General features: G+C 33.4%; 2 protein-coding genes across 6 annotated transcripts; one reads left to right on the plus strand and one right to left on the minus strand.

The window, feature by feature from the left end:
* The first annotated feature begins 7,940 nt into the window (after positions 1 to 7,940).
* Positions 7,941 to 12,681, plus strand: LOC117919343 (uncharacterized vacuolar membrane protein YML018C). 5 transcript variants are annotated; one of them, XM_034836521.1, is made up of 5 exons: positions 7,941 to 8,046; positions 8,477 to 9,194; positions 9,293 to 9,713; positions 11,366 to 11,705; positions 12,360 to 12,681. In XM_034836521.1, the coding sequence occupies exons 2-4, from the start codon at positions 8,622 to 8,624 to the stop codon at positions 11,677 to 11,679; spliced, it is 1,308 nt and encodes a 435-aa protein (XP_034692412.1). In that variant the 5' UTR covers positions 7,941 to 8,046; positions 8,477 to 8,621; the 3' UTR covers positions 11,680 to 11,705; positions 12,360 to 12,681. The 5 variants fall into 5 exon arrangements, with proteins under 5 accessions (XP_034692412.1, XP_034692411.1, XP_034692410.1 ...); XM_034836520.1 differs by having other exon boundaries at positions 12,365 to 12,681; XM_034836519.1 differs by having other exon boundaries at positions 11,366 to 11,696.
* A 6,142-nt stretch (positions 12,682 to 18,823) lies between these two features.
* Positions 18,824 to 23,531, minus strand: LOC117918908 (desumoylating isopeptidase 1). The gene is made up of 5 exons (XM_034835881.1): positions 23,439 to 23,531; positions 21,837 to 21,929; positions 21,538 to 21,635; positions 19,992 to 20,308; positions 18,824 to 19,462 (listed from the first exon to the last, which is right to left on the minus strand). Exons 2-5 carry the CDS (start codon positions 21,843 to 21,845, stop codon positions 19,053 to 19,055), a joined length of 834 nt encoding a protein of 277 aa, XP_034691772.1. The 5' UTR covers positions 21,846 to 21,929; positions 23,439 to 23,531; the 3' UTR covers positions 18,824 to 19,052.
* Positions 23,532 to 26,024: the final 2,493 nt, after the last annotated feature.

The raw sequence follows: 26,024 nt of genomic DNA on the forward strand, positions 1-26,024 counted from the left end.
AAATTTTTGTTTGCATTATTTTTCCTACTATTTTGCTAATTTTGTAGGACTATATTGACATGAGGGGGTATGTCTATAAAAGGATGTTAGTATACTATACTCTTTTTTTCTTCATCCAAGTTTTGTTATATTAAGTTTTACTAACAAAGTTTTTAACAAGGCAATCCTAATAGACCAAGAGGAGCTTAAAGAATTATAAGAATATTATACTCTTTTTCCTCCACTAAGTTTTTTCTATAGGGTTTTTAGCAAGGTTTTAATGAAATATATTATTTTAATATGATGGTCATATAAGGGGAAGCTTATAAAAGGCTTCTCATACCTTGTATAAGCACCATCTAGTGTAAGAAGAAATTTTCTCTCAATTATTTTCTTTGATTCCCTCATCCCGTATATATATATATATATATATATATATATATATATATATGAAGAGTAATATATATCTCTTTATTCTATTTTTTTTTTTGTTTCATATATTCTCGTTTTATAACAAATTCAAAATTTTAGGCTAAATAATTCATTCATTAGTTAAATGTTACATATTTAAGAGGTTTGGACCTCCTGGACCCAGCTAGGCTTCATGTGCTAGGCCTTTACCTAAACGTTTGGATCGGACTTGTCTTGGGCCCCAAGGCACCTTTACTTTTAGAAATAATTAGTTAAAAGGGAATTTTCATGTTTATGAATTTATCCAATTTCATGTTTTATTTGACCTTTACTTTTATAAATAATTGGTCAAAAAAGAATTTTCATGTTTATGAATTTATCCAATCTCATGTTTTATTTAAAGAGTAACCCATTGTTGACATAAATACTATATTTATAATATGTTTTAAAAGAAAAAAGTTATTTTTTAAAAGAAAAAAATTATTTAAAAAAAATCAATAAAAACATTTTTGTGTAAGACATACATGCAATATATATTCAATCCAAAGCATATGAACTTTTGCCACATGAATCAAATCTGAAAAAGACTTAGGATCATATACTTACCTTCAGCCATTGTTTTCTGAATTCTGTACTGACTAGTTGCTGCAAATCTTTAATTTTCCAAATTTTGATCTCACTTGTGAGATGGTGTATTACTGGAAAAAAAAACAGCAGAAAAACGAGTTAAGGACCAAAACTAACATATAAAATTGTGGTTTCCCATCAAACCACGTTGTTTGCCATTTGCCACCACTTCCAGCAGTTTGTGGAACATATTCCTAAACTGTAGGAAAATGAGACAATTTGGTGGAGGACTTGGTCAAGTTGTTGACCACTTCAGAGTTGTGTGAAATGTAGCAGATAACATTCTCCCACTTGGTCCACACCTTTAACCTAATGTCTCATCTTACTCCATCAATTATTCGCATTAAGTAACAAATACATGAATCATGGCAATAAGTCCTCTATATAACGAGTGTTACCTTCCATGTATTATAGTGTATTCATTTCTTAACATTATACTTTATGTGGCAATATTACTTAATGAATAAACCCTATGTTCATTCTTGGTCCAATGAAGTTGAATTTTCTCAAAATTAAATAAAGGTGCACATCAATATGAGAAAACATCATAATAAGAGTTTTACAATAGAAACTACATAAGAGAACTAAGTCCCATTTCACTACATGATCCTTAAATTTCAACGGTGGCATGCCCTTAGTCAAAGGATCAGTGATCATCAATTCAATGTTAATGTGCTCAATAACCACTTTCTTTTCTTTGACACGTTCTCTTATGGCTAGATAATTAACGTCGATGTGTTTGCTTCAACTTCCACTTTTATTGTTCTTTGCCATAAAGACAGCAGCTAAATTGTCGCAATATACACTCAATGGCCTAGATATTGAATCCACAATTCTAAGCCCGGAAATGAAACTCTTAAGCCATACACCATGCGAAGTAGCCTTAAAACAAGATATGAACTTAGCTTCCATAGTAGAAGTAGCAGTCAAGGTCTATTTAACGCTTCTCCAAGATATAGCTCCATCGACCAATATAAAAATGTATCCAGATGTTGATTTATGTGAATCAACACAGCCAGCAAAGTCTGAATCTGAGTAGCCAACAACCTCTAAATTGCTTGTCCGTCTATACATAATCTTGTAGATATCTTATCACTTTCTTTGCAGCTTTCCAGTGGTCCAAACCTGGGTTACTTTGATATCGTCCTAACATTCCAACAACAAATGCAATGTCAGGCCTTGTGTAGACTTGAGCATACATCAAACTTCCGACTATAGAAGCATATGGAATGTTCTTCATTTGTTCCCTCTCAATATCGTTTTTCGAGCATTAGTCCAGATTGAACCTATCACCCTTCACTATAAGGGAAACACTAGGTGAACAATCCTTCATCTGAAATCTCTCTAAAACTTTATTGATATAGGTTTCTTGAGACAGACCTAAGATACCTTGAAATCTGTCTCTATGGATCTTAATGCCAATGACATAAGATGTCTCACCCATATCCTTCATGTCAAAAATTTTAGAGAGGAATTGTTTCACCTCATGAAGTAAACCCTTATCATTGGTTGCAACTAAGATGTCATCCATGTATAAAACAAGAAAACAAACTTTACTCCCACTAACCTTAAGGTATATGCATTGATCCATAACATTTTCTACAAAACCAAATGAAGAAATTATGTTATGGAATTTTACATACCATTGGCGAGATGCTTGTTTTAAACCTTATATGGATTTATTAAGCTCGCAAACCAATTGCTCACCATCACTAGAGGGGAACCCTTCAAGTTGTTTCATGTAAACCTCCTCCTCTAGCTCTCCATTAAGAAATATTGTTTTCACATCCATTTGTTGCAATTCCAAATCAAAGTGGGCTACTAATGCCAATATAATGCGTAAGGAATCTTTCTTAGATACAAGATAAAAGGTTTCTGTGTAATCAATTCCTTCTTTATAAGTGAACCCCTTTGCAACAAGTCTGGCCTTGTATCTCTCAATGTTGCCTAATGAGTCTTTCTTTGTCTTAAAAACCCATTTACAACCAATGGCTTTTGCACCATTAGGTAACTCAACAAGGTCCCAAACATTGTTGCATCTCATGGAACTCATCTCATCCTTCATGGCATTGTACCACAATTCTGATTCTTTGCAACTCATGGCTTGTGAAAAAAATTTGGGATCATTTTTTACTTCTATATTGTAGTCAAATTCTTTAGATACACTACATAATCACTAGGAATTGCTGACCTCTTAGTTCGAGTAGATTTTCTTAAGGTTGCACCATTATCTTCTAAGGAAGTATGAGGTTCAACTTGTTGTTCAGAAGTGTCAAGCAACTCTTGATCAACTTGATCTACTGAAATGTAGTCAACAGCTTGTGCAACTTCAATGACTGGTTAAACTTTAGCGATTGTTCGTTTCACACCCGTTTGAACTTAAGGGGTGTTATGAACAACAAAAAGTCTATCACTTGAAGTGGAAGGTTGAGATTATGTATGATCAATATCAGAAACTATGTTTCTGAATTGATCGCTCCCACTTGCCAAGTCATATTCAAGAAATTTAACATTTCTTAATTCCACAATCCTAGTGCTATGAGATGGACAGTAAAATCTATACTCCTAGACTTTTCAGCATATCCAATTAAATACCCACTTATAGTCCTTGGGTCCAGTTTCTTCTCTTGTGAATTATAAATTCTCACTTTAGACGAGCATCCCCAAATGTGCATATGTCGCAAACTCGATTTTCAACCTTTCCATAACTTAAATGGCGTATTTGGGACAGCCTTTGTTGGAACTCAGTTTAATATATACACTGTTGTCTGCTTTAGTTCACAAGAATCTAGGAAGTTTTGAGCTGCTCAGCATACTCTCGCCATGTCCAAGAAAGTTCTGTTTCTTCTTTCTGCTACACCATTTTGGTCTGGAGAACCAGGCATGGTGTATTAGGCAACAATCTCATGCTCTTGAAGAAACTTCACAAATGGCCCAAGTGTTTGTCCATCTTCCAAGTATCTATCGTAATATTCTCCACCTCTATCTGATGTCACGATCTTAATTTGTTTACCACATTGTTTCTCTACTTCTGCCTTGAAAACCTTAAAGGCATCTAATGCTTCATTTATGTTGTGAAGTATGTAGAGATACATGTATCGTGAGAAATCATCTATGAAAGAGATGAAGTATTTATGACCATGAGAGTCCATGTCTGTCTAGACTACATATATCAGTATGTATGATCTCTAGTATGGCGGAACTCCTAGTAGCACCTCTCTTTGACTTGTTAGTATGCTTTCCCTTAATGCAGTCCACACAAGTCTCAAAGTTAGTAAAATCTAGAGTACTAAGTACCCCATCATTTACCAACCTTTTTTATTCTATCTATGGACATATGACCTAATCTCCGGTGCCACAATGTAGAGGAATCCTCATTTACAACACATCTCTTAATGCCAGTTTAGACATGTAATGAATTATAAGTGGTATCAATTTGTAAGAATATGCGATAAAGACCATCAGACAAAATACCATTCCCAACATAATCAGATTTATAAATCAAACTAAAAGATGTTTATGAAAAATGAAAGGAATATCCAAATGGTACAAGTCTAGAAACTTGGTACATAAAAGGTCATTCGCAATTCCAAAACAAAACCACCATCTAAATTTAAATAACATGTCCCTATTACTTCCACATACGAGCCCATCTTATTTCTGGATAAGATGAATTGCTCACAACTCATTGGCTTCCTTAGGTTTTGAATACCCTGCAAGGAATTTGAAATGTGGATTGCATATCCATAATCAATCCACCATGTTTTGTTATTTACATTAACCATATTAGATTCATAACAAACAAATGAGGTAGGGTTAGCTTTCTTCTCAAGCCATTTCTGAAATTTCAAACATTTCTTCTTCACGTGTCCTTTCTTTTTACAAAAGAAACACTTTTCGTCTTTCTTAATGTTAGATTTAGGAGGAATTTGATGTTTCCCTTTCTGTTTGGCTTGAGATTTTCCTTTCTTTCCTTTCTTTAGTGTCACTAGCATGACACTTTCTCTTTGTTCCATCATTAACCTTCCTTCCTCTTGACCACACATGGTCATCAATTCATTGATAGACCACTTATCCTTATGTGTGTTGTAAGCGATTTTGAAAGGTACATACTAAGGCGGAAGAGTGTTAAGAATAAAGTGCACTAAGAAGGATTCAGACATTTCTACCTCGAGCTTCTTCAATTGAGCCATTGTGTCCCTCATTTCCATGATGTGTTCGCGTACACCTCTTATACCGGTGACCTTCAGGGATGTGAACTTCATAATTAGGGTGCTTGCCAAGGCTTTATCTGAAGTGACGAATTGCTCGTCAATAGCCTTTAGCAATTCGTAGACATTCTCGTGTTGCTTGATTGAACCATGTATACCAGCATTAATTTTTGTCTTAATATACATCATGCTAAGGCAATTAGATTTTTCCTAGTGTTCGTACAGTAAAATTTGATCAAGTGTGTTGGTATCAGTGACTTAGGTGGTTCATCTTTCCTTATGGCATAGTCTATGTCCATGCACCCTAATTGAAGAAGAACTCTCTCCTTCCATAACTTAAAATTATCTCCCCTGAGTTTGGGAACCTCACAACGACTATCAGAAATGCTAGATAAAATTGCACAAAAAGATTACTAACTTATTAATATTTGAGACTTTAAATAAATTCATGTTTTACCAATGTAGAACACGCTTAAAAATTGAATCTAATTTTATTAAAAATTATTTGTGGGCTAAATCTTTAACTCAATCAAATTCATTATCTTTATAATAGATTTTATCAAACTATTTTACTGAATTTATAAAATTTATTATGAATATAATTTGATATCTTCTATCTATAAGCTTTATGATAAACCATTAAATTAATTCTTCCTAACTCCTATGGGTAAATTAGGAAAAACTAATTTTAACATTTTATCCTAATTAATTATATAAACACAATGAAATCCTTGTGGGGTAAAATCGTTATATTTATATAATTAATTACAATTAATGTCCATTATGTGATCCTTATCTACTTAATATATAATTTTATATAATTAAGGTTGTTGTGACTATTCCTTAATTATTTAAAATTATATTGTTCACTAGACATTAAAACTATATGATACAACATTAATATATCTATCACAAATTTATGCAACATTTCATGCAATTAAAGCTACAAATTTAATTTATCTAATTCAAATTTAGGCAACATTTTTACGCATACAAACATATAAATTAGAATAAAATATTTAATTTGCATGTATAAAAATCACATAATAATTTAAAATTAATTTAAAAGGATTTTAGATTGTGATTGGGTGCCCAAGTTTATACAAAAACACAATCAATTTCAAGCCCAATAAAAAATAATTCAAACCAGGCCATAAGGGCCTAAACTGGCCCAACTTTTTCACATTTATCCCATGGCCCAACATTTAATGCCCCTTATTTTTGCAAAATGGACCATTGCTCATGCATTGAGCCTAATGGACCCAATATCCATTTATTTCAAGGCCCAAAACCTTAGTGTGCTTCATTGGAAACCCAATCTCTCTCTAGGTTCTTCATCATCTTAATATCACCTACAGTCGAACCCTTCAGGATCCTGTTTTGCCACCACCCGCATAAACTGCACTATCACCGACAGCACCGCACCGAAACTCAGGGTTGTAGCCTTCCAACAGTGGTAACAGTCCAAGCTTTGGAGGCGCCTGCATCACACGGGAACAACCTTCATTAGTGCCCTACAACCGCCTGCATCACCAGCCAGGAAGAGCCTCATGCGGTGCTTCCACACACGGAGGCCTTCCTTCACATGAAAAACACTACCAATCCGACTGTTTCAGAGGTCAACGGACACTCACAATGGCCTCTGCACCCGCACCCACCAGATTGCTGCCCTAGCCTTAATCATCATCACCTTCGAAAATGGGTGTACCAGAGGCAAACCCACTTTGACAACTTAGTTTGCCACCTGGGTTCCGATTTTATCCCATTGATGAGGAGCTTCTGGTGTAGTATCTCTGCTAGAAAGACGCCAGACAAGGGTTTTCATTGGAGATAATTGGAGAAATCGATCTCCAAGTTTGGCAAATGGGTTCTTTCTAGTAAAGTTATATTTGGAGAGAAAAAATGGTACTTTTTCAATTCCAGAGATTGGAAGTACCCGAAAGGGTCCAGGCCCAATAGTGTTGTTGGGTCTGGGTAATGGAAGGCCACCAGAACTGATAAGGTGATTACCACCGAGGCCCGGAAAGTTGGCATCAAGAAAGTGTTATCTGTTACTTTCCGATCATCGAAGAAAATACATTTGGCAGGTGGTTTTTTTTTTTTTTTTTTTTACGTTCCCAGCAGCAAGCAAGGTATTTCAATTTATGCAGTGATTTAAGAGATCAAAAATACCAAATGTAGCAAAGTATCTCATGCAAAAAACAACACCAAAGCAGAGGTAAGATTTGTGTGGCTCTGATACCAAATGTAAGACATACATGCAATATATATTCAATCCAAGGCATATGAACTTTTGCCACATGAATCAAATCTGAAAAAGACTTAGGATCATCTACTTACCTCCGGCCATTGTTTTCTGAATTCTATATTGACTAGTTGTTGCAAATCTTTGATTTTCCAAATTCTGATATCTTTTGTGAGATGGTGTATTACTGGAAAAAAAAAACAGCAAAGAGATGAGTTCGGAAACAAGACTAATATATAAAACCAGGACTTCCCATCAAATCATGTTGTTTGCCATTTACCACCACTAAGCAGTTTGTGAAACATGTTCCTAAACTGTAGGGAAATGAGACGATTGGTCAAAGTGTTGACTACTTTAGAGTTGTGTGAAATGTCACAAATAATATTTTGTAGACAAAAAATAATAAATAATAAATAATAAAATAAAATAAAAGAGAGAGAATTAACGGTTAGATTTCCAAAATTGGTTTCCAACCCTTTTAATCAAATCACCCTTACTTTTACCACCAAACGCGCTTCACAACGAAGACCCCAATTTCATGTTGTGTTTCTTACCTCAATTCATCGTTGTTCTGTAAGTCTTGCTTTGAATTTCATCTACAGATTGATTCTTTTCGTGTAAATAAACTACTTAGTAGTTTCAATTTGACAAACATTGATTTGGGATCTCTCTCAATTCCCTATTAGTCTTTAAAATTATTGGGTGTCGATATAATCTTCGCGTTTTACTTGCTCTTCTTTTCTGCTCCACAACAAAGACCCCAATTTCATGGTGTGTTTTGACCTCAATTCGTCGTTGTTCTGTAAGTCTTGCTTTGAATTTCAGCTACAGATTGATTCTTTTCGTGTAAATAAACTACTTCGTAGTTTCAATTTGACAAACATTGATGTGGGATCTCTCTCAATTCCCTATTAGTCTTTAAAATTACTGGGTGTCGATATAATCTTCACGTTTTACTTGCTCTTCTTTTCCTCAAATTTTCTGGATTTTTTGTTGTTTTTAGGTGAACACTGGTGCGAATTATGACGTTGGTATTGTGAATTTCCCCTGTTGAAGAGGTTCTTCTATATGGGTATTGTAGAACTGGAGTGCTTATAGATATCTGGAAGATTTAGGGATAGTTTGATCCATTATCGAGTTTGAAAAGGATGAGAACTGAAGTTTGGAGATGGGTTTTAGGTTTGATATATATAGTGGCTGTTGCTAGCATCTGGATTGCTGCCAGTTATGTGGTTCAATCTGTGGTAGATGAAGGTGTTTCGCCGTTTCTCATTACATACATTTGCAATTCATTGTTTGTGATTTACATACCTTTAGTTGAAATTGGGCGTTATTTGGAGGATTCATATGGAAGTCTATGCTTTTGGAGAAGTAAAAAGGATATTGGTTTGCAAGAAATTGGGGATTCAGAGCAAGTTGTTCTTCTTGGAGAGAGTAATTTAGGGGCCAGAGTTGGTGGTTCCAAACAACCTGTCATCCTGGAGCAGGGAGAAATAAGTCAACATAGAATAGGTATCGTTTCAGAATTAGACTTGAAAGTAGAGAGGTTTGAAGCTGCTTCACTTGATCAAGCCATTGTCAGGAAAGATGGTGATGAACAACTTGATTCAAAAGGGCGTTGGACACGCACTAGAGTGGCAAAGGCCAGCCTTTTGGTATGCCCCTTTTGGTTTTTGGCGCAACTCACTTTTAATCTCTCACTGGCGTATACTACTGTTACAGTAAGCATTTCTAAGCTTTGTACACTCTCTTCTCTTCTAATTAGCACACATGTATCTTCACATTGCTGTAGTAAGATCCCTTTTCACTTTCTATGCAGTCAAATACCATCTTAAGCAGTGCCTCCAGCCTATTCACGTTTTTGGTTGCTCTAGTATTTTTGGGTGAGAAGTTCACTTGGGTGAAGCTTATAAGTGTTCTTCTTTGCATGGGAGGAACAATAATTGTCAGCTTGGGAGACTCAGAAACAGGGTTAAGTGCAATCGCTACAAATCCTCTCCTTGGAGATATTTTTGCTCTCGTGTCAGCTGCATTGTATGCTGTTTATATCACCCTTATTCGCAAAAACATACCTGATGATGATGGAAAGAGTGGTCAAGTCAGTATGGCACAGTTTCTTGGGTTTTTAGGGCTGTTCAACCTTTTGATTTTCCTTCCTGTTGCCCTCATTCTTAATTTTACCAAGTTGGAGCCATTTTATACACTTACATGGAAGCAGTTTGGTCTGATTGTTGGCAAAGGTTTGTAAATTGTACTTAATATAATATTTCTCTTGTTTATTTGCATATCTCTAGTCATTTTTTGAGTTATTAAAATGAAAAGCTTCACATTTAATTATTTGTTTTTTTCTTCTTGAAATAGAGCAAATAGCTAAATTTGTTTCTAGATGATTTATATTGCTTCAATATGGTGGATATATCCTGTCAGACGCTTTTAGTGGTAATGGAGGCACCTTGCTTTACATTGTTTATGATGCAATGCAAACACCTAGATGACTAACTTCAAATTTTTTCTGACCAACTGATGTCAAATTGATGCAATATTCACCTAAATCCATCTGGACATCCTTTTATACAGAAAGTTGGTAAGAAGCTAGAGTGAAGCTTAACTGGCATGCACTGTAGTAGGGTATTCAGTTGGCATTAGTGTTGGAAATAGTGGTTGAATTAGTTGAATTTCAGGCAAAAGAGGGTAGTTCAAAAAGTTAGTAATAGCTTTGGAAATTCAGAAACTCTGTAGTTTTCCATCACTTCCTATATTTGTGGTACTAACCTCCTATTTTGTATCAGCAATTTGCTATGTTGCTAAGTAAAAGCATTCTAAAATATCTTTTGGAGGTCCAAAATCAGAGGAAAACCATCCTTGACCAGTTTCAGTTGACATTATACTCTTATCATGCTAGGATATTGAAATTAGGTAAGTAATATAGGTGGAAATTTCGAATAAAACCTACATAAGTTAAAGCTTTTAGAGTGTTCTTCCAATCCTCTTAGTTGATTTCATTGTGTCATTATTTTAAACCTTGTGCTTGACATGTTCATGCGGCCATTTCTAATCCATGCCTCTTAGATAGGAGACATTCATACTTCTGGCTTGTGGATCTGTGCCCCTACTGATTTAGTTACCTGTTACCAGTGGGTTATGGTGATCTGCTTAATGGGTTGAGAACAAGGTTTTGTACTCTTTCATAAGTATATGCATCACTTTTTGCAAGTTTGTAGATGATGTTGCTCTTAACTAGTATCAAGCAATTCATGTGTTGAAGTAAGAAAGCAAGTGTTGAATGCTTTTATGTGAAGTTGAGCAAAAATGGAGGTTGAAAAAAGAAGCCATTTTATTTGAGGTTTTGGTACATGTTGACCAGTTCTTTCTATCCTTCACTTATGAAACCCAAAGTAGGCTTACTAGGAAATATTTTAGTCGGCTTTTAGAGGTCATCCTTCCTAGAAAATGTTTCCAAGAAAACCAGAAGGTCTTTATGAGCTACATTATAAGTTTATATCATGTCATCCTTATTTTTACCTTTCCTTGACTGGGTAACTTTGAATGTTGTTAGTGAGTACTTGTTTATTGTAGAAAGTATTTTCCAAATCAAGCTATGTTATGTGCTATTCTTGAGAACTGTTCTTAAGAAATCGAGTTGCTTCCTCCACCTTTTTCCTGCATAAAGAGAAGCTCCATGTATTACCATAGTTGCATCATGTTTTATTTATCTATTTATTTTTTTATTTGTACAAGGAAATGATTCCCCTTATAACAAAATCACAAAGGGAGAAATCAGGGATAGTGGGAGTCTCTATGTGTTGTACCAAATTTGATTTTTCTTATTTTCTTTCACATAGATTTGCTAGGGCATGCTACTGCTATACCTAAATATTTTTATTATGTTCAGGTCTGCTGGATAATGTGCTGAGCGACTACTTATGGGCAAAGGCTATTCTTCTGACATCCACCACTGTTGCAACAGCTGGTCTGACAATCCAAGTCCCATTGGCAGCTGTTGTGGATTCACTAACAGGAAATGCTCCTAACTTCATGGATTACATTGGTGCTGCGGCTGTCATGGCTGGGTTCGCTGGGATCAACATCCCCATTGATGATTTTTGCAGATCAAAAGAAGCTGGTATTGAATTGGAAAAAGAGAATATTAGTTCAACTGATCAAGATCACACCTTATCAATCCACAAAGACACTGCCATTTCCTAGCATGCCTATGTTCTTAGGTAAAAAGTGTACGGTATTTTTATCATCTAACAGAAATTACTCGATAGTGTTCATTTTCATCATATGATTCTTCAACTTTAGGTCAATGTGGGAAATATCATAGTTAACTTGTCTCTAGCCTATAAAACGTAGTCAGTTGTTTTAGGATATTGAACTTGTCCATTTGTTTGATATTGTGTAAAGCCCATGACCCACTAGCCTCCAAGAAAGGATTATGTTTTGCTCAAGTAGAGCTTTCTTCCATATTCTCTTTTTTCTGCTTCATGATAATACATGGTTTGTGTTTGTGAGGCATATCAGAAGTTTATACTGATACTGATTTTTATTTTGATCAAAATCTGCATACAACTCTAGCAGTCCCGATTGGATCCTCTGCAGCATGAGCTGGTGGGAAGGCTCGATACCATCCCTTCCTTGCAACTTACCCTTTCTACTGAACAACCAACCAATTCTTTTATTATTCAAAAAATAAATTAATTACCATTAGAACATAAATCCTGATGAGCAGTTTTTAATTTATTCACACTCTGTTGGCATGTGGCATTTGTTAGGTATATTGATAGGGTCCCATCCATTGAGTATTTCTTTGCTGCAATAATTCTGCAGATTCTAACATTTGCTTTCGGGGTTTTTGTTTTCCTTGTTTTGCTATTGATGTGAAGCACAGGGATTAGGAAAGAATGCGAATACACAGTAGACCCGGTTCAAATGATGACCAGTAGAGCAGGAGTTGGGAGTCAGCTAAGTTGAATTCAAACTTTGAGGTGCAGCCTGGGGATAAAGAAATCATGAAGATTGGGTGGAGCTTCATAGTGTGCATTTTAGTAGTCACAGGGATTGGAAGATTTGTTATTGAGACTTTGGGGGGAGAGGCCTCGACTTATAATCATATTTTTAAAGAAGTAATGGATTAGTTCATGCAATATCTAATAAATGATTCTTCCTATATTTGATATGTTAAATTTGCTAGAGATTTATTTGGTATTTTATGCAGAAGATGGTTGTGGAATGTGTTGGTATAGCCCTTAGGGTACTTCGGGTAGAACCACATGGCAGAGATGAATTAAAATGCTAACAAGATCATGTCTTGTTTCCATGAGAATGGATGTTTTATTTCTATTCCAATTTTTAGCAAGTATTCCGAAGATAGTGATGAATGAGAATTGGAATGGATTTCTTCTATTCCATATTTCCACAGTGCCTTATGATTAGGATATGACATTAAATTTCATAAATTCTAACCTCAATTTCAAAATGAAAAAGAAATAAAATTAAATTAAAACAAAGAAAATTAGGGCTTGTTTGGCGGCATTTTTAAAAATTTGTCTTTAATAATTGTTTTCAAAAAACAGTGTTTAAAATTTTTTTAAAAATAAGAGTGTTTGGGGAGATGTTTTAAAAAATAATTTTTTAAAACAAAAAACAAAAATTTGTTTGAATGAAAGAATTTGTGTTACTTTTAAAAACAATGTCTTACTTTTATTTTATAAAAAATTTATAAATTTAATTTGTAATAATATGAAATCAAGTTCAAGTTAAAAGTCTTATTTTAAAATAAAAATTAGATCTACAAGGTAAATTTTTTTTTTTTAATTATGAAATAATTTTTTATTCTATTGAAACAAAAATTATTATAAGATAAAAATAATTTTAATATTCATTTTAATATAAGTCAAATATGTATTTTAAATTTTTTTTTTAATTTCTTGTTTGACCATGATTTTTTATGCTTATTTTTAGAACTTGTTTTTAAGTTAAAGAACTAAAAAGGTTTTTTAATATTTTATAAAAATAAGGATATTTGGCAAGTTGTTTTTATAAAAGGATTTTTGAAATTAAAAAAAAAAATTGTTTGGATAAATTGTTTTTTAAAATTGTTTTGATTTTGTAAAAGCATTTTAAATTCAATTTATATTATATTAATTAATTAAATTTAATTGAAGTATTATTGAAAATGAAATAATTTTTTAATTACAAATAAATTTAAAAAAAATTAGTAAAACATAAATATTAGTATTAAAATAAAATTATAAAGTATATTTTTAGTAGAAAATCTATTATTTTATTATATGTTAGAAAAAAAAAACCATATTAACATCTTTGCATTTTTTATTTGGTTAAAAATGAATAATACTAATTATTAATGGTATTTTATTTAAAATGAATAATAAATAAAGTTTTACTTTTTAAACATATAAATGAACCAAGTTTTTTATTACATATGTATACATTTAGTACTCAATTTTGAACATAATATTTTAAAATGTTTTGATTTAATTTATAATTAATTGGATCGGTTTTCCTCTCTTACTTTTTCTCAATGATTAGATTTATTTTTTAGTTCCAAATTATTTTTAAAAATTGTTGAACTCATTAATAAATTCAATAAAAAGTGTCACTTAATTTGAAGTTCATTTTTCTAATGGAAAAATTTATAAAAGTTTAATTTTGTATAAAAAAAAAAATATTAGTCATTATAAACCAATTTTTATCCATAAATTTATTATGTTAATAAGTTTATTATTTAAATTTTAAATTATTTTTTAAAAATATTAGATTTGTTAATGAATCCAATACATTACGTCATATTTGATCCGGAGTTCCTTTGCCTAGTGAAAAAAAAAAGGAAATAATAATTTTACATAGAAAAGAAACAATAGAATTGTTTTAATCTAATTTTTATTCATAAATTTATGGTATTAGTAAGTTTATTATTTAAATTTTAAATTATTTTTAAAAATTAATAGACTTTTTAATAAATCCAACGCATTAAATCTTGTTTAATTTGGAGTTAATTTGCCTAGCAAAAACAATAAAAAATGATAATAATGATTTTATGTAGAAAATAAATAATAGAATGTGTGTATTTTTCTATTATTTTAAAAAACTAGTGAAAACAACTTTTACTTATTCTCTAAAAGTTTTTCTCTATCTCACTTTGGTTTTTAAAAACTCAAAACAAAAAACAACAACCAAATAGTGCTATGAGTTTTTAAAAATTATTTTTTATTTTAAAAACAGAAAACTATTTTTAAAAACTCTACCAAATAGACTCTTAAATTCTCTCTAGTTTGTTTAGTTAGTTATTAAAAATGTGAGAAACAAAGGAAATATGGTAAAAGTTACTTGAAATAGCATATCGCTTCATTAAAAAGAAAAATTGTTTTTGATCATCAAGTTTCATATAATAATTTGATATCTAACATCTTAATTGTCTTTATATTATTGAGTTAAGGAATTATTTAAATAGAAAGGTGTAGATAGTACAAGCTTTTATGGATATTGGCCCAATTATCAGTGAAACCCCTTAAACATAATTATCTCTTATATAAAGAAGGTACATGATTTTGCCTAATTCAAACACATTGACTTTCAAGGGTTTTACACTGTTTTCACATATTCAAGACAAGATATTGTGCTCCTTAATTAATCACTTGAACCATGTGTTGAGACTAACAAATGGTATACCACCTTATCTTTCCATTGGAATGACTTTGAAGACTCTTTCTTGAAAGATTGTGAGAGTTTGAAGATTTAGAGAGAGCAATAACAATATATTCAATCATGCGCATCATGAATTAATTACAACATTGAACATACGTGTTTATAACAAAACTCTATTTGAATTAAATGGAACAAGCTTGGAAACTGATATTTTACCAAAAGCATATTTTTAACATATAGAAACATAATTTCCACACAAGTGCCTCAAACATTCCAACTACTCGAAGAGGAATGTTTGAACTATGGTAAGGCATTCAAACATTTACATATAAACATTCAAATTCTAGGAGGACATTTGAACATCCCATGGAGGGCATTTGGAGAGCCCCTTATGTCACTTTCATTTTTAGAATTTCCCCATTTTTTGCTTCTTTTTTTTTTTTTTTTTGATCTTTTTCAACTTGCCATTTTTTTTTTTGTTGTTGTCTCATGCCTTCAAACAAAGACTTATCTCATCCAAACTTGATGTTTGAGTAAATTGAACTCAATTAAAATTGTTAATACATGAGGAAGTAAGCTATAACATCCCAAACTAATTTTTGGGGGTAAAATAGTAAATTAAATAATTTAATAAAGGTAGAAATGTCTTTTCACATTAAAAATCCTTAGGTATAAATTAGTTACAGAAAGTAAGGTAACATAGGACTGAAATTTTGGAGGTTTAGGGTTTGAAGATCTGTTTTTCAGATAAGATTCTAACCCTTAAGTTAGTATTTTAAATTTATTAATTAGATTTGAACACTTTACATATTGTTTGAAAAATCCCAATCTAGATCAAAATTTGTTTATTTAAATTTTTAGATAAAAAATATTGAAAATTTATTAATATAGATTGGTTTATTGATGAAAATAGGGAAAAATTTGAATGTTGAAATGAGTAAATCAAAACAAGTAAAAATCAAAATAAATAGAAGAAAAAATAAATAAATAGAAAAGAGTGATTATAGGAAAAGTAGAGTATATGACTATGAAAAAAAAGTGTATGCCTTTGGAAAAAAAAATTGAAAACGTGCTAGGTAATGGACTATAGGATGTGTAAGAAGAAAATAAATAAATAAAAATGAAAATGGAAAGGGAAGAAAGGAGTTAAGGTACGTCTCCATGATTGAGTAAAAAGAAAAAAATAAGGGTATTATTATTATAATAATAATATTGGAAGTAGGTTGTGTTTTGTGTAAAGAAAAGAAAAGGAAAAAAACACAAGAAATGAGAAGAATGGTTGGGGAGTATGATGGCTAAATGAGAGAAAAAAAAATTTGCAATAGAGAGAGAGAGAGAGAGAGTTAGTAGTCGTGGAGTTGTTGTAGAAGCACATGGGATATAGTTATTTTTCTTATATTATGTTAGGTGAAGAATTATTTCTTCAGGATTGACTTCATTAAGGTTTTTGAGCATTTTTTAGGAAAGGAAAATTAATTCAGATTTTGTAAAAGAAAATAATTTTATTTTTATGTATTATTTTGAAATGTGTAAATTGTTATTTTTGTTTCTATGCATAGATCAAATATATTTTGCATGAAAAATATATTAGAACATTTTTCTCTTGTTTAAAACAGAAAAGCATGGAGATATTATGTTTTTGTAAGTTTTGAATAAATGAAACAAAATGTTTAACTCTGGTTTATTTGACCTTAGTCAATGAGATAGAATAGTTGACCTTTCGACTCTCATCAATAGGGTATGACAGTTAACTTTTTTACTCTTGTCAATGGGGTATAATAGTTTACCTTTACATTTCTTGGTGGGGAATGTAATTGCTTTGAACTCTAACCTCTCAGAGTTTGGTTAGAGGTTATTAATACTAGTAGTATTTGGTTTTGTCCACCTTAAAAGGAACAATTTGAGGCTAACCACCAATTTGTAAAGTCTCATTTAATTGGACACCATTTGTTATTTGATAACTAAAGTAAAAATGTTTTGAATGTATCTGATTTGGATTTTATATGAAATTGTTCACATAAATATGAAAAAGTTTGGTTGAAAAGTTTTAAATATATTAGTATATTGAACCCAATGATTATACGTTATATCTCCTATTTGTATTCATAATTGAAAATGTTTGATCCATGAAACTGTATTTAAAATTCCTTATTGGGCATTAAGTTCATTCCTTTTTGTTGACAATTTTTCAGGTACTCTCAATTCGGGTAAGGAGTGATGCTTAAGATGAGCCTTTTGCATTATTAGGACTTTTTGTTTAAACTTTAATTTTTGAACATTCTTTGAAAGTTAAAATTTAAAGACTATTTGAATTGTTTAAGTTTGATGTTGTTTGGACAATAGCGCTTTGTTTGATGTATTAGTTTAAAGTTGAGATTTGAAGATTATAAAATTTTGTTGTACTACTCTGAACAAGAATTTGGTAATTGGTAATTAAGTTTTAGTTATAAGATGAATGTCTGGGTCAATTTACACTTTGGGCTTTTGAACTTAAGGTGTAAAATGATTGTCACGCCCTTGGGATGGTCTTAAGGTGTGACATAAGCCATGTTGGTCTAATGCATAATTGAAACATAATTACCAACCTACTTTAAAACACCAACAATCTTACCCTTGGATTGAGACAAAACATAGATTGCAATGAATCTTAGGAAACTTTCAAATTAAGGTTCACTAATCTCACTCATAATTGTGCTAATAATACAAGGGATTAGTCATTTGCATGACTTATGGTTATGATCATAATCACCACATTGACTACAATATCGTGTGCACTTATCCTCTTTATCCAAAGGCATTCTCTCCTTCATCAAAAGATGACACTTTGTTGGATTTATTTAATGTGACAGACAATTCTCAATAATTCTTCATGCATTGTAATTTTATTAATCTCAATACCCTTACCTTGACACCCTTCAAAGTGGTACATGTCTTCATTTTACACCAAAACCCCTTTGTATAGAAGCATTGTTCTCACTTCATAAATCACTGTAACAAAAAAACAATTTGAATTATTAACACTAACAAATAATATTAAAAATAGGAGTTATTTGAACATGTGATTCAATACTCGTTAAGTTGTTGGTTAACATGTTGAATTGTATTTAATTGTTTTTAAGTTTCATATTCAGAGGACTTAACACCCATTACGTCTAGCTTTAAAATTTTAAATATGAACTTCATCCAATTTCAAAATGTTAAATATGAACTTCACTATCTTCATATAAATCTTTTTAACAAATAATTTCACTCAAATTTAATATGAAATTTCATTGTTTCCCTCCAATACCAAAAAAATAAAATAAAATAAAATAAAGAATAACAATACTAATGTAACTTTTTTTTCCAAATGGATTTACTTACCTTCATTCCATGTTGCCATTGGTCTTTCTAAATTCTTTTCCACTCTTAATTGACTTTCAATGGTGTGAAAGAGAAGATGCACTCATGTGGTGGTGAGAGAGACACCACGCAAGTGAGTGAGCTATAGTGCTAAAAGATAAATTAACATAGTTGTATGATGGCTTTTAGAAGGATCTAATGCTTTTGGAGGTAAATAAGGATAAAAGCATCCAAACAAGGTTACGTCTCAAAACACTTATCAAGTAGGACTGGACTACTTTTATCCGTGGTGCCTGGTACTGAAGCATCATGTCGAATAAACAAAAAAATCTCTCATAAATAAACAAAAAACATCATGGCAAGGAATCTTATACCAATACCACAGTACCACTCCCTTTAATGGTCCATGGTCTCAATATATTCCATTTCAAATCACAAATGGAGTTCAATCATATTATGTGTTAAAGACAAAATCAGATTCTAGTATAAATGATGGGTTTAACAAACCCATAATCGGGAGATTAAAAAAAAAATACATCATTCATCTGAAGACCCTTCTCTGTCAAATTCTAACTCTGGGAAGTTGCAACATTCATGTGCCCATATCTCTGCATCACTCTCTTTGTGGCCAGTGCTGCAGCCTCACTTGCTCGTAGCGTCCCAGTTGCCATGATTGCAGCAAATTCAGTGCTGATCTCTTCCTGCACCTTGCTCCGAGCATCTCCTAGGGGGTCACTCACAGCAGCCTTCTCTTTCACTACTGCAGGTTTGACTGCAGGGGGCACCAGCACATCAGCCTTGCTGGGTTGTTTTTCAGATTTTGAATTGCTCTCAGCCTCATTGATGCAGCTGTCTGAGGATTTGTTGAGGTTACCATTGGCAGAAGGCATGGGCTGGACCATTGCTGAAGGCTTGAACTGTGGAACTTGAGGAACAGCCCCTGCTCTCAGTGTTGTCTCCAGTTGCTGTATCATCGGCACTGCCACACAGCCATCTTAAGTCAAATATAGAACATACAACTCACTCCCAAATGATGAGGATTCTTCTATAACATGCAATGTGCTGCAACACATGATAAGCTTACTTCTACTTACTAGAGTAATTTTGTTGGATTATTTTGGGACTTATGTGAACACCTAACAATGTATACCAATTGCCTAGGAAACTTTTTGGAGAAGTTTAAAAGTGAACCAGCCAGCTTGTCCCAAGGAAAAAGACCCTAGTTGATATATGGAAAAGACGAACTACAGAAATTGACTTCTAAAGTTTCAAGATATTTCCAAAAAGCCAAGGACAATTACAACATTTCACAAAAATCTTAGTTAGATGCACCAGCCAGAAACCCAACCCCTCCTTAGTTACTTATATGAAGGAAATCTTTCCATGTGCTAGAATATGGAAAGGGGAAAGAGATTCATACATAAAACCAATACATATAAAAAAAAAAAATCATGAACACAAGGCAGAGAGAGAAGACCTAAAAAGGAAAGTGAGAAATGAAATCTTACATATAAGAGCACCCATTGGGCTATTGATAACCTCATTAGGCAGCTCCAGAATATATTCTGGAATGGTTGCACCCACCAAGAATTGAGCAACCTCATTACTAAAGTTATTGCAATTGTGCTTCAGCAAACTATAAGTTTCAGCAGTATACCGGGGACTGATCTCCTGTAAATACATTTCAAACACATCTTTTGGTACGTGTGTGACACCCAAATCAATCACTCGGAGTGGGGTACCATATGGAGTAGTCCCCGCAGGAGAATGCTGGATACCTCCACCAAAATAGTATTCATTGCCATAAACCACAATTCCTGTATGCCTGTTTTCCAAATAATATGAAATCAAAACACTTGGAAACTTTACCATGCAGAGCAGCACAATTTAATGGAGAATGTCATGCTTATAGAACATCCTTAAGAGAAAAGGAAAGTGTTTTGGTTTGCCTAACAACAGAGAAGCATTTTCATTATACAAAGAAAGTTGTCCTTGATGCTGTTTGCATCATTAGAGTCTCATAGACTAATTCCATTATTGTTTCTTTGACATGGTATGGGCATTTTGACAAGTTCAAAATTAAAATATCATTTGATACCCAAATCAGCCTCAGGAGTCAAGAATTTGTTGTGTTTACTTAAATTTTAAGTTTCTTATACCATGATTCCTTACTCAAGGAATTGCTTATCTCATTTGAGTTTGATCAGGTATTTTCGACCAGGTTGCCACCCAAACCAACTAACTTTTATCTATTCTACAGATTTGTACAAGATTTTTTGCTAACAAACAGTCTATAAATATCACCGCCCCTCGTAATGAACCGAGATACCAAGTTAACAAATTTGAGAGTTAGCATTTTATTGTTTTCTTTGACATGGTATGGGCATTTTGACAGGTTCAAAATTCATATTGTTTGATACCTAGATCAGCCTCAGGAGTCAAGAATTTGTTGTGCTTACTTAAATTTTAAGTTTCTTATACCATGATTCCTTACTCAAGGAATTGCTTATCTCATTTGAGTTTGATCAGGTATTTTTCACCAGGTTGCCACCCAAACCAACTAACTTTTATCTATTCTACAGAATTTGTACAAGATTTTTTGCTAATAAACAGTCTATAAATGTTACCGCCCCTCATAATGAACTGAGATACCAAGTTAACAAATTTGAGAGTTAGCATTGCACTTCATAGAGTTTTTTTTCTCACTCTTCTTCTACCACTTCTCCTATTTTTTCTGATTCCATGTGCTCTTTTACACCGAAACAGCTTCATTATATGTTAGTCTTAAATCCTACTTTCATAAGCCCAGATCTATTCCTACATTAAAGCAAATTTCTGAAATTCCAACAAATTCTCTCTAATACCTATTTAGTTTTACCTAGATTCCATCTATAACCCCAATACCATCAATCCTTATTCTTCCAGGTTACAACCGTGATTATAAATTGCATTCAGCATTGCCAATTAATAGAGTGATCCATTTAGAAATAACAGCAACTTATTTTCATATTTCCAACTTATAACTTCCTAACTTCAAGCTAATAAGATACTTACCATATGCCTTCAATAGCCTTTCCCAAGAATGTCATTGAGAGCTGCCGAGCCAGCCCTTGACTTAGGTCATACACATTCAGGGAAACCTTGTGACCCTCCTGCCACAATTTAATCAAATTACTTTCTTTAGGCTCCAAAAAATAAGGCAAGTAAAAGAATAGATTATAAATTTAGCATTATCCTCTCCTACATCTTTTTTTAGAATCAAAAAGAGGGTAAAATGGACAGTGTAGCTTGACATTCAGGTTATAAAAATAACAGAAAGAGCTATATATTAAAACAATAGAAGAAACTCGTACCTCAGCCATCTCCACAAGTCAAATATGGAAATTCAAGGCAGTAAAAATTGTCAGGTGCTTTACACGTGCTCTTGTGGAACTGACCAAATTAACCTTTTCAAACCACAATTAAAAAAATGAGCAATTAAGATTTATAAGCACGAGTTGTCCGACATTAATAGATGCTAAAAAAGCAAAGCACTGATAGAAATATAAACATTTCACATCATAAAGAGACACTTCTAATGCAAAAGCTGAAGACGAAAAGAATTGCCCAAGATTCTTCCCTTGTACTAAAGCATCCTTTAGATTTGAAGTAGCAGCCAAGTAAGTTGATGGTTCAATCTACTAAGCCAATAAGATTAATGCCAAGGAAGACACTTTGAGCAATGGCATATACTCTGCAATGCACTTCACCTTACAAATTCTACCTCTCTCCTGCTACCTCATCCTCTAGAGTTTTCTTTCTTGGGCATTGGTGGGCAATGAAATGACAATTTGAATTTTACCAGCTTATGCTTTTCACATTTTCTATAAATAAATAATAACTACATCGCCTAAAATGAAAATATTTCAACCTTGAGTGGAGTGGAACATAAACTTCCCAATTAGCTCATGCACAAATTATGCTTTTATTTCACTAATTAGAGAGATATTATTAACAGAAAAATACTCTATCATCAATAGGAAGAGGAAAAAAGAGAAGAAAAAAAAAAAGAACCAAATTGTTATGTCTGAATCCATACAACTCTACCAGATCAAACTGAAAATCCTAATTTTGGTACAAAAGCTGCATGATCACCTGTATTTATAAACCTAAAAAAAATTACAATTTACCATAGGAAGGTGAGAGTCAGTGACAGAAAATGTACAAGCATTCAAAATAATAACCCAAAATCCTAATATACATCATAAAACCATCAATATGGCAGCCAAATTCTGAAAATTCAAATTTCTTCACTGAATCATCCAAATATTAGAAAAACTATCGACAAAATATGCAAAGAATGCATCTACATTATTCATGCTCAAAAAATCTCCGCCAAAATGGTGCATAAAATCATAGATTACCTACCCATCCAAAGACCTCAAAAAACCTCAACTTTCCATAGAAACGTGTCAATTATTGCACAAAACGTAGATGCATTAAAAAAAATAACAACCCAAAACCTAATCTTCACCAAAAAATCATGAATCAATAGCACCCAAAAGTCTAAAAACTCAAACTTATACATAAAATCCGGTCCACAAATTTGAAGATCATCAACTGCCAAAGACTAAGATGAATCCGCATTTGAGTCCGGCCGTTAAAAACCCAGAGGAATTTTACACACAAATCAAACTAGTAAAAACCCCAAAATTTTGCATAAAACCGTCGAATTCCCAACCCAAATACCCCTAAAACCTTAATCCTCCATCGAAAGGAGAAGAAAACACCAACATGGACGTCAATCTCAAAATATTTTTTTTATTTTCCTTCCCTTTCGTTTCTCGGCAGACAAACCATGCTAAAATCACTCATAGAAAGAGAAAAAAATCCGAAACAGATGAATACCGAAAGCAGAAATCGAAATTGAAAGGTCAGAGAAAACGACAAGGCACAATGCAGGAGAAGAAACGCACCTCAGGATCGCTGAGACCGAAAGCTATGGGGAGGCTGAAGAAAGACTTGGAGGGGGCGCCTTTTATAGTAGGCGAGATTCCTCTACGACCACCTCAGAGCACGCCCACGAATTTAGATTCCAATTCTTCTTTGGCTTTCTAGAAACTACTGGCCATTCGTTTTTCGACACGTGTTTGTTGGCGGTTGGGGAAATTTACATGTTTTTTTTTCGATTTGACGCGCCTTGGGATGTTGACTTCTATGGTCATAGTTGAAAAGGCTTATTCAAAGGAAAATTAAGAATATTTAATTTTCATTTTAATATAAACTCATAACATTATCCAATAAAAATTAAAAATCATTAAAGAAAAGTAAAAAGTAAAAAGTAAAAAATTTATGGTAATTGTTGGTACATGATCCGAGTGAGTGGTTTCGTCTAGCTAGCAAGAGCTAGATGAAAGAGATGACCAATTATTTCATCTAAATCTCTCAAGTTGCAGATGGTTATAGTCCCTGCTCAAAAGGCTGTCCGGATGGTTTGTCCGAACATGCCCTTTTGATGCTAAAGTCAGTGAGTAGCTTAAGCAAGAGAATTTTGCGAAAAGAAAGCTTATACCATTTGTAAAATGCACATAGTTACTTATACTTTTTGCGATGTAACGTTATTCCAAGTGATTAATAGCACTTTAGCTACGCTTGATTGTGGGATATTATGGCATTGGTTGTCGATGTAGAACGGTTGTCTTATCATGATGAGCTGTTGAGGATGGAATGTTTTCCAGTAATGACTATAGTTAATATGGAGTGTGTTTAGCACGCAATCTGCGCATTAATGGGTGAGTAAATGCATGATGGATAATTGGGCCTTAGTTATGCTGCATCTGTGTAAGATTTATTCGTCTAACCTATTTTGGGATGGATCAGTCATTCGGCCTTAGGGCCATTGGGTCAAATGACTAAGAGTGATATCCCAGATGACTTGTCCAACCAAACAATCATGAGAAAAATGGAGGACTTCAGGACGACCTTATGGAAAGAGTCCCACAATGCCCCCCTAGTCTTGCAGTTGGACCCAGATTGACATTAGATGGCCAAATGCAAGAGTTGTGACTTTTGGAGGATTTGAAATTATGGCGCCAAAATCCAAGTGTCCTACGCTCACTTGTTGTGGGGTCACATCAATCAAGGTGTTGTGTCAAGTGTTGCACCTCTTCGGACGCCTCGATTTCTATAACCATACCCTATATAGGTTGATTACTTTTAAGCAGATGGTTCATTTCTTGGTTTCTATTTCTCTTAGCTGTCTTTTCTTCTTCATCGGTGGCACTTCAAGCCTTCACAGTTTTCACTGTCGATAGTCCGTTCTTGGTGAGGCAACTTTGCTTCCACCATAACGCAGTTTACTAGGTAGTTAGTTTATCTTTGATTTATATTTTTATGGCGTTTTTCGCTGATGAATGTACTACACCCACTATTTCTGCTTGTGTTTTTCATACATCTTTGCCTAAATCTATTCTTGCGTTAGTTTGGTTGTGGCTTTGGAGCTGTTTTTGCCTCTTACTAGCATTATGTTGGGCTTCTATAGCATTTTTGGGCTTAGACAAGACTATGGTTTGAGGCCATTGACATTGTTTGGACATGACTTGCTTAGTAAGTTTTATGTTAGGTCGTTTAGAGTAGGATCCATGTGATGAACGTAGCTTCTGGTTAGGTGTCTTTATAGGGCGTCCTCATGCTAACTAGTTAGCGTTTCTGCAACACAGGTGTTCATTTGGCCCTTTTTTCCATTTGCAAATATGGATAAAAGTAGGGTCGCATCCACAAGTGGTAGAACTCAACGCGGCGATACTAAGTCGTCCCAATTTGGCTATTCCCTAACAGGGCGTCCAATCGGCAAGTTGTTCGAGCAAGAGTTTCGTGCTCGTTGCTACATCCCGGACTCTATTTCTATCCAACTATCAAACGAAGAGACTTTATCTACAAACAAGCTTCCTAACAACATGGTCTACTTCACCAAATAGCAATTTGCAACGGGACTCCATCTACACATCCCCTCCTTAGTGAAGCAATTCTTGTTTTTGTCCTGGATTCCTCCTGCTTTCATTCATCCCAACATCATTCGGATTTTGATGGGATGCAGTCTTAGACACCTTATACTAGTTGGATTTGTCTCTACTGGAGGTGTTGTTCATCTACACCATAAGATGAGCCCTAAGGAGCGCTTTAGTCTGTTAGCTCACATCGTCTCCTTGCAGTTTGTAACCAAACTATCGGATTCTAGTAAGGGTTAGGCCAAAGAACATGTACTAGTGTCCAGTCCGTGGAGTGGATCAACTGAGGGCCCAGACAAGCTATTTAAGCCCACACAATCTTTAGAGATACCAAGTATTGAATGCTTTCATGACTTATATATGACTAGTATATTTCTTACTCTCATTTTCTTGTGACTTCCATTAATATGTGTTTTGTCCGCATAGGCAAAGATAAACGAGGTCACTTGGTTGAGTGGATAGAGAAGTTGTCATTTTCCCACCTCAACAAATTGTTTAAGATTGACCAGTCCAAACGAAATCATAGTGTACTGCTCATCAAGAAGAATCTGAGGG

This window comes from Vitis riparia, chromosome 7 (assembly GCF_004353265.1).
Source record: "Vitis riparia cultivar Riparia Gloire de Montpellier isolate 1030 chromosome 7, EGFV_Vit.rip_1.0, whole genome shotgun sequence".
Taxonomy (NCBI): domain Eukaryota; kingdom Viridiplantae; phylum Streptophyta; class Magnoliopsida; order Vitales; family Vitaceae; genus Vitis; species Vitis riparia.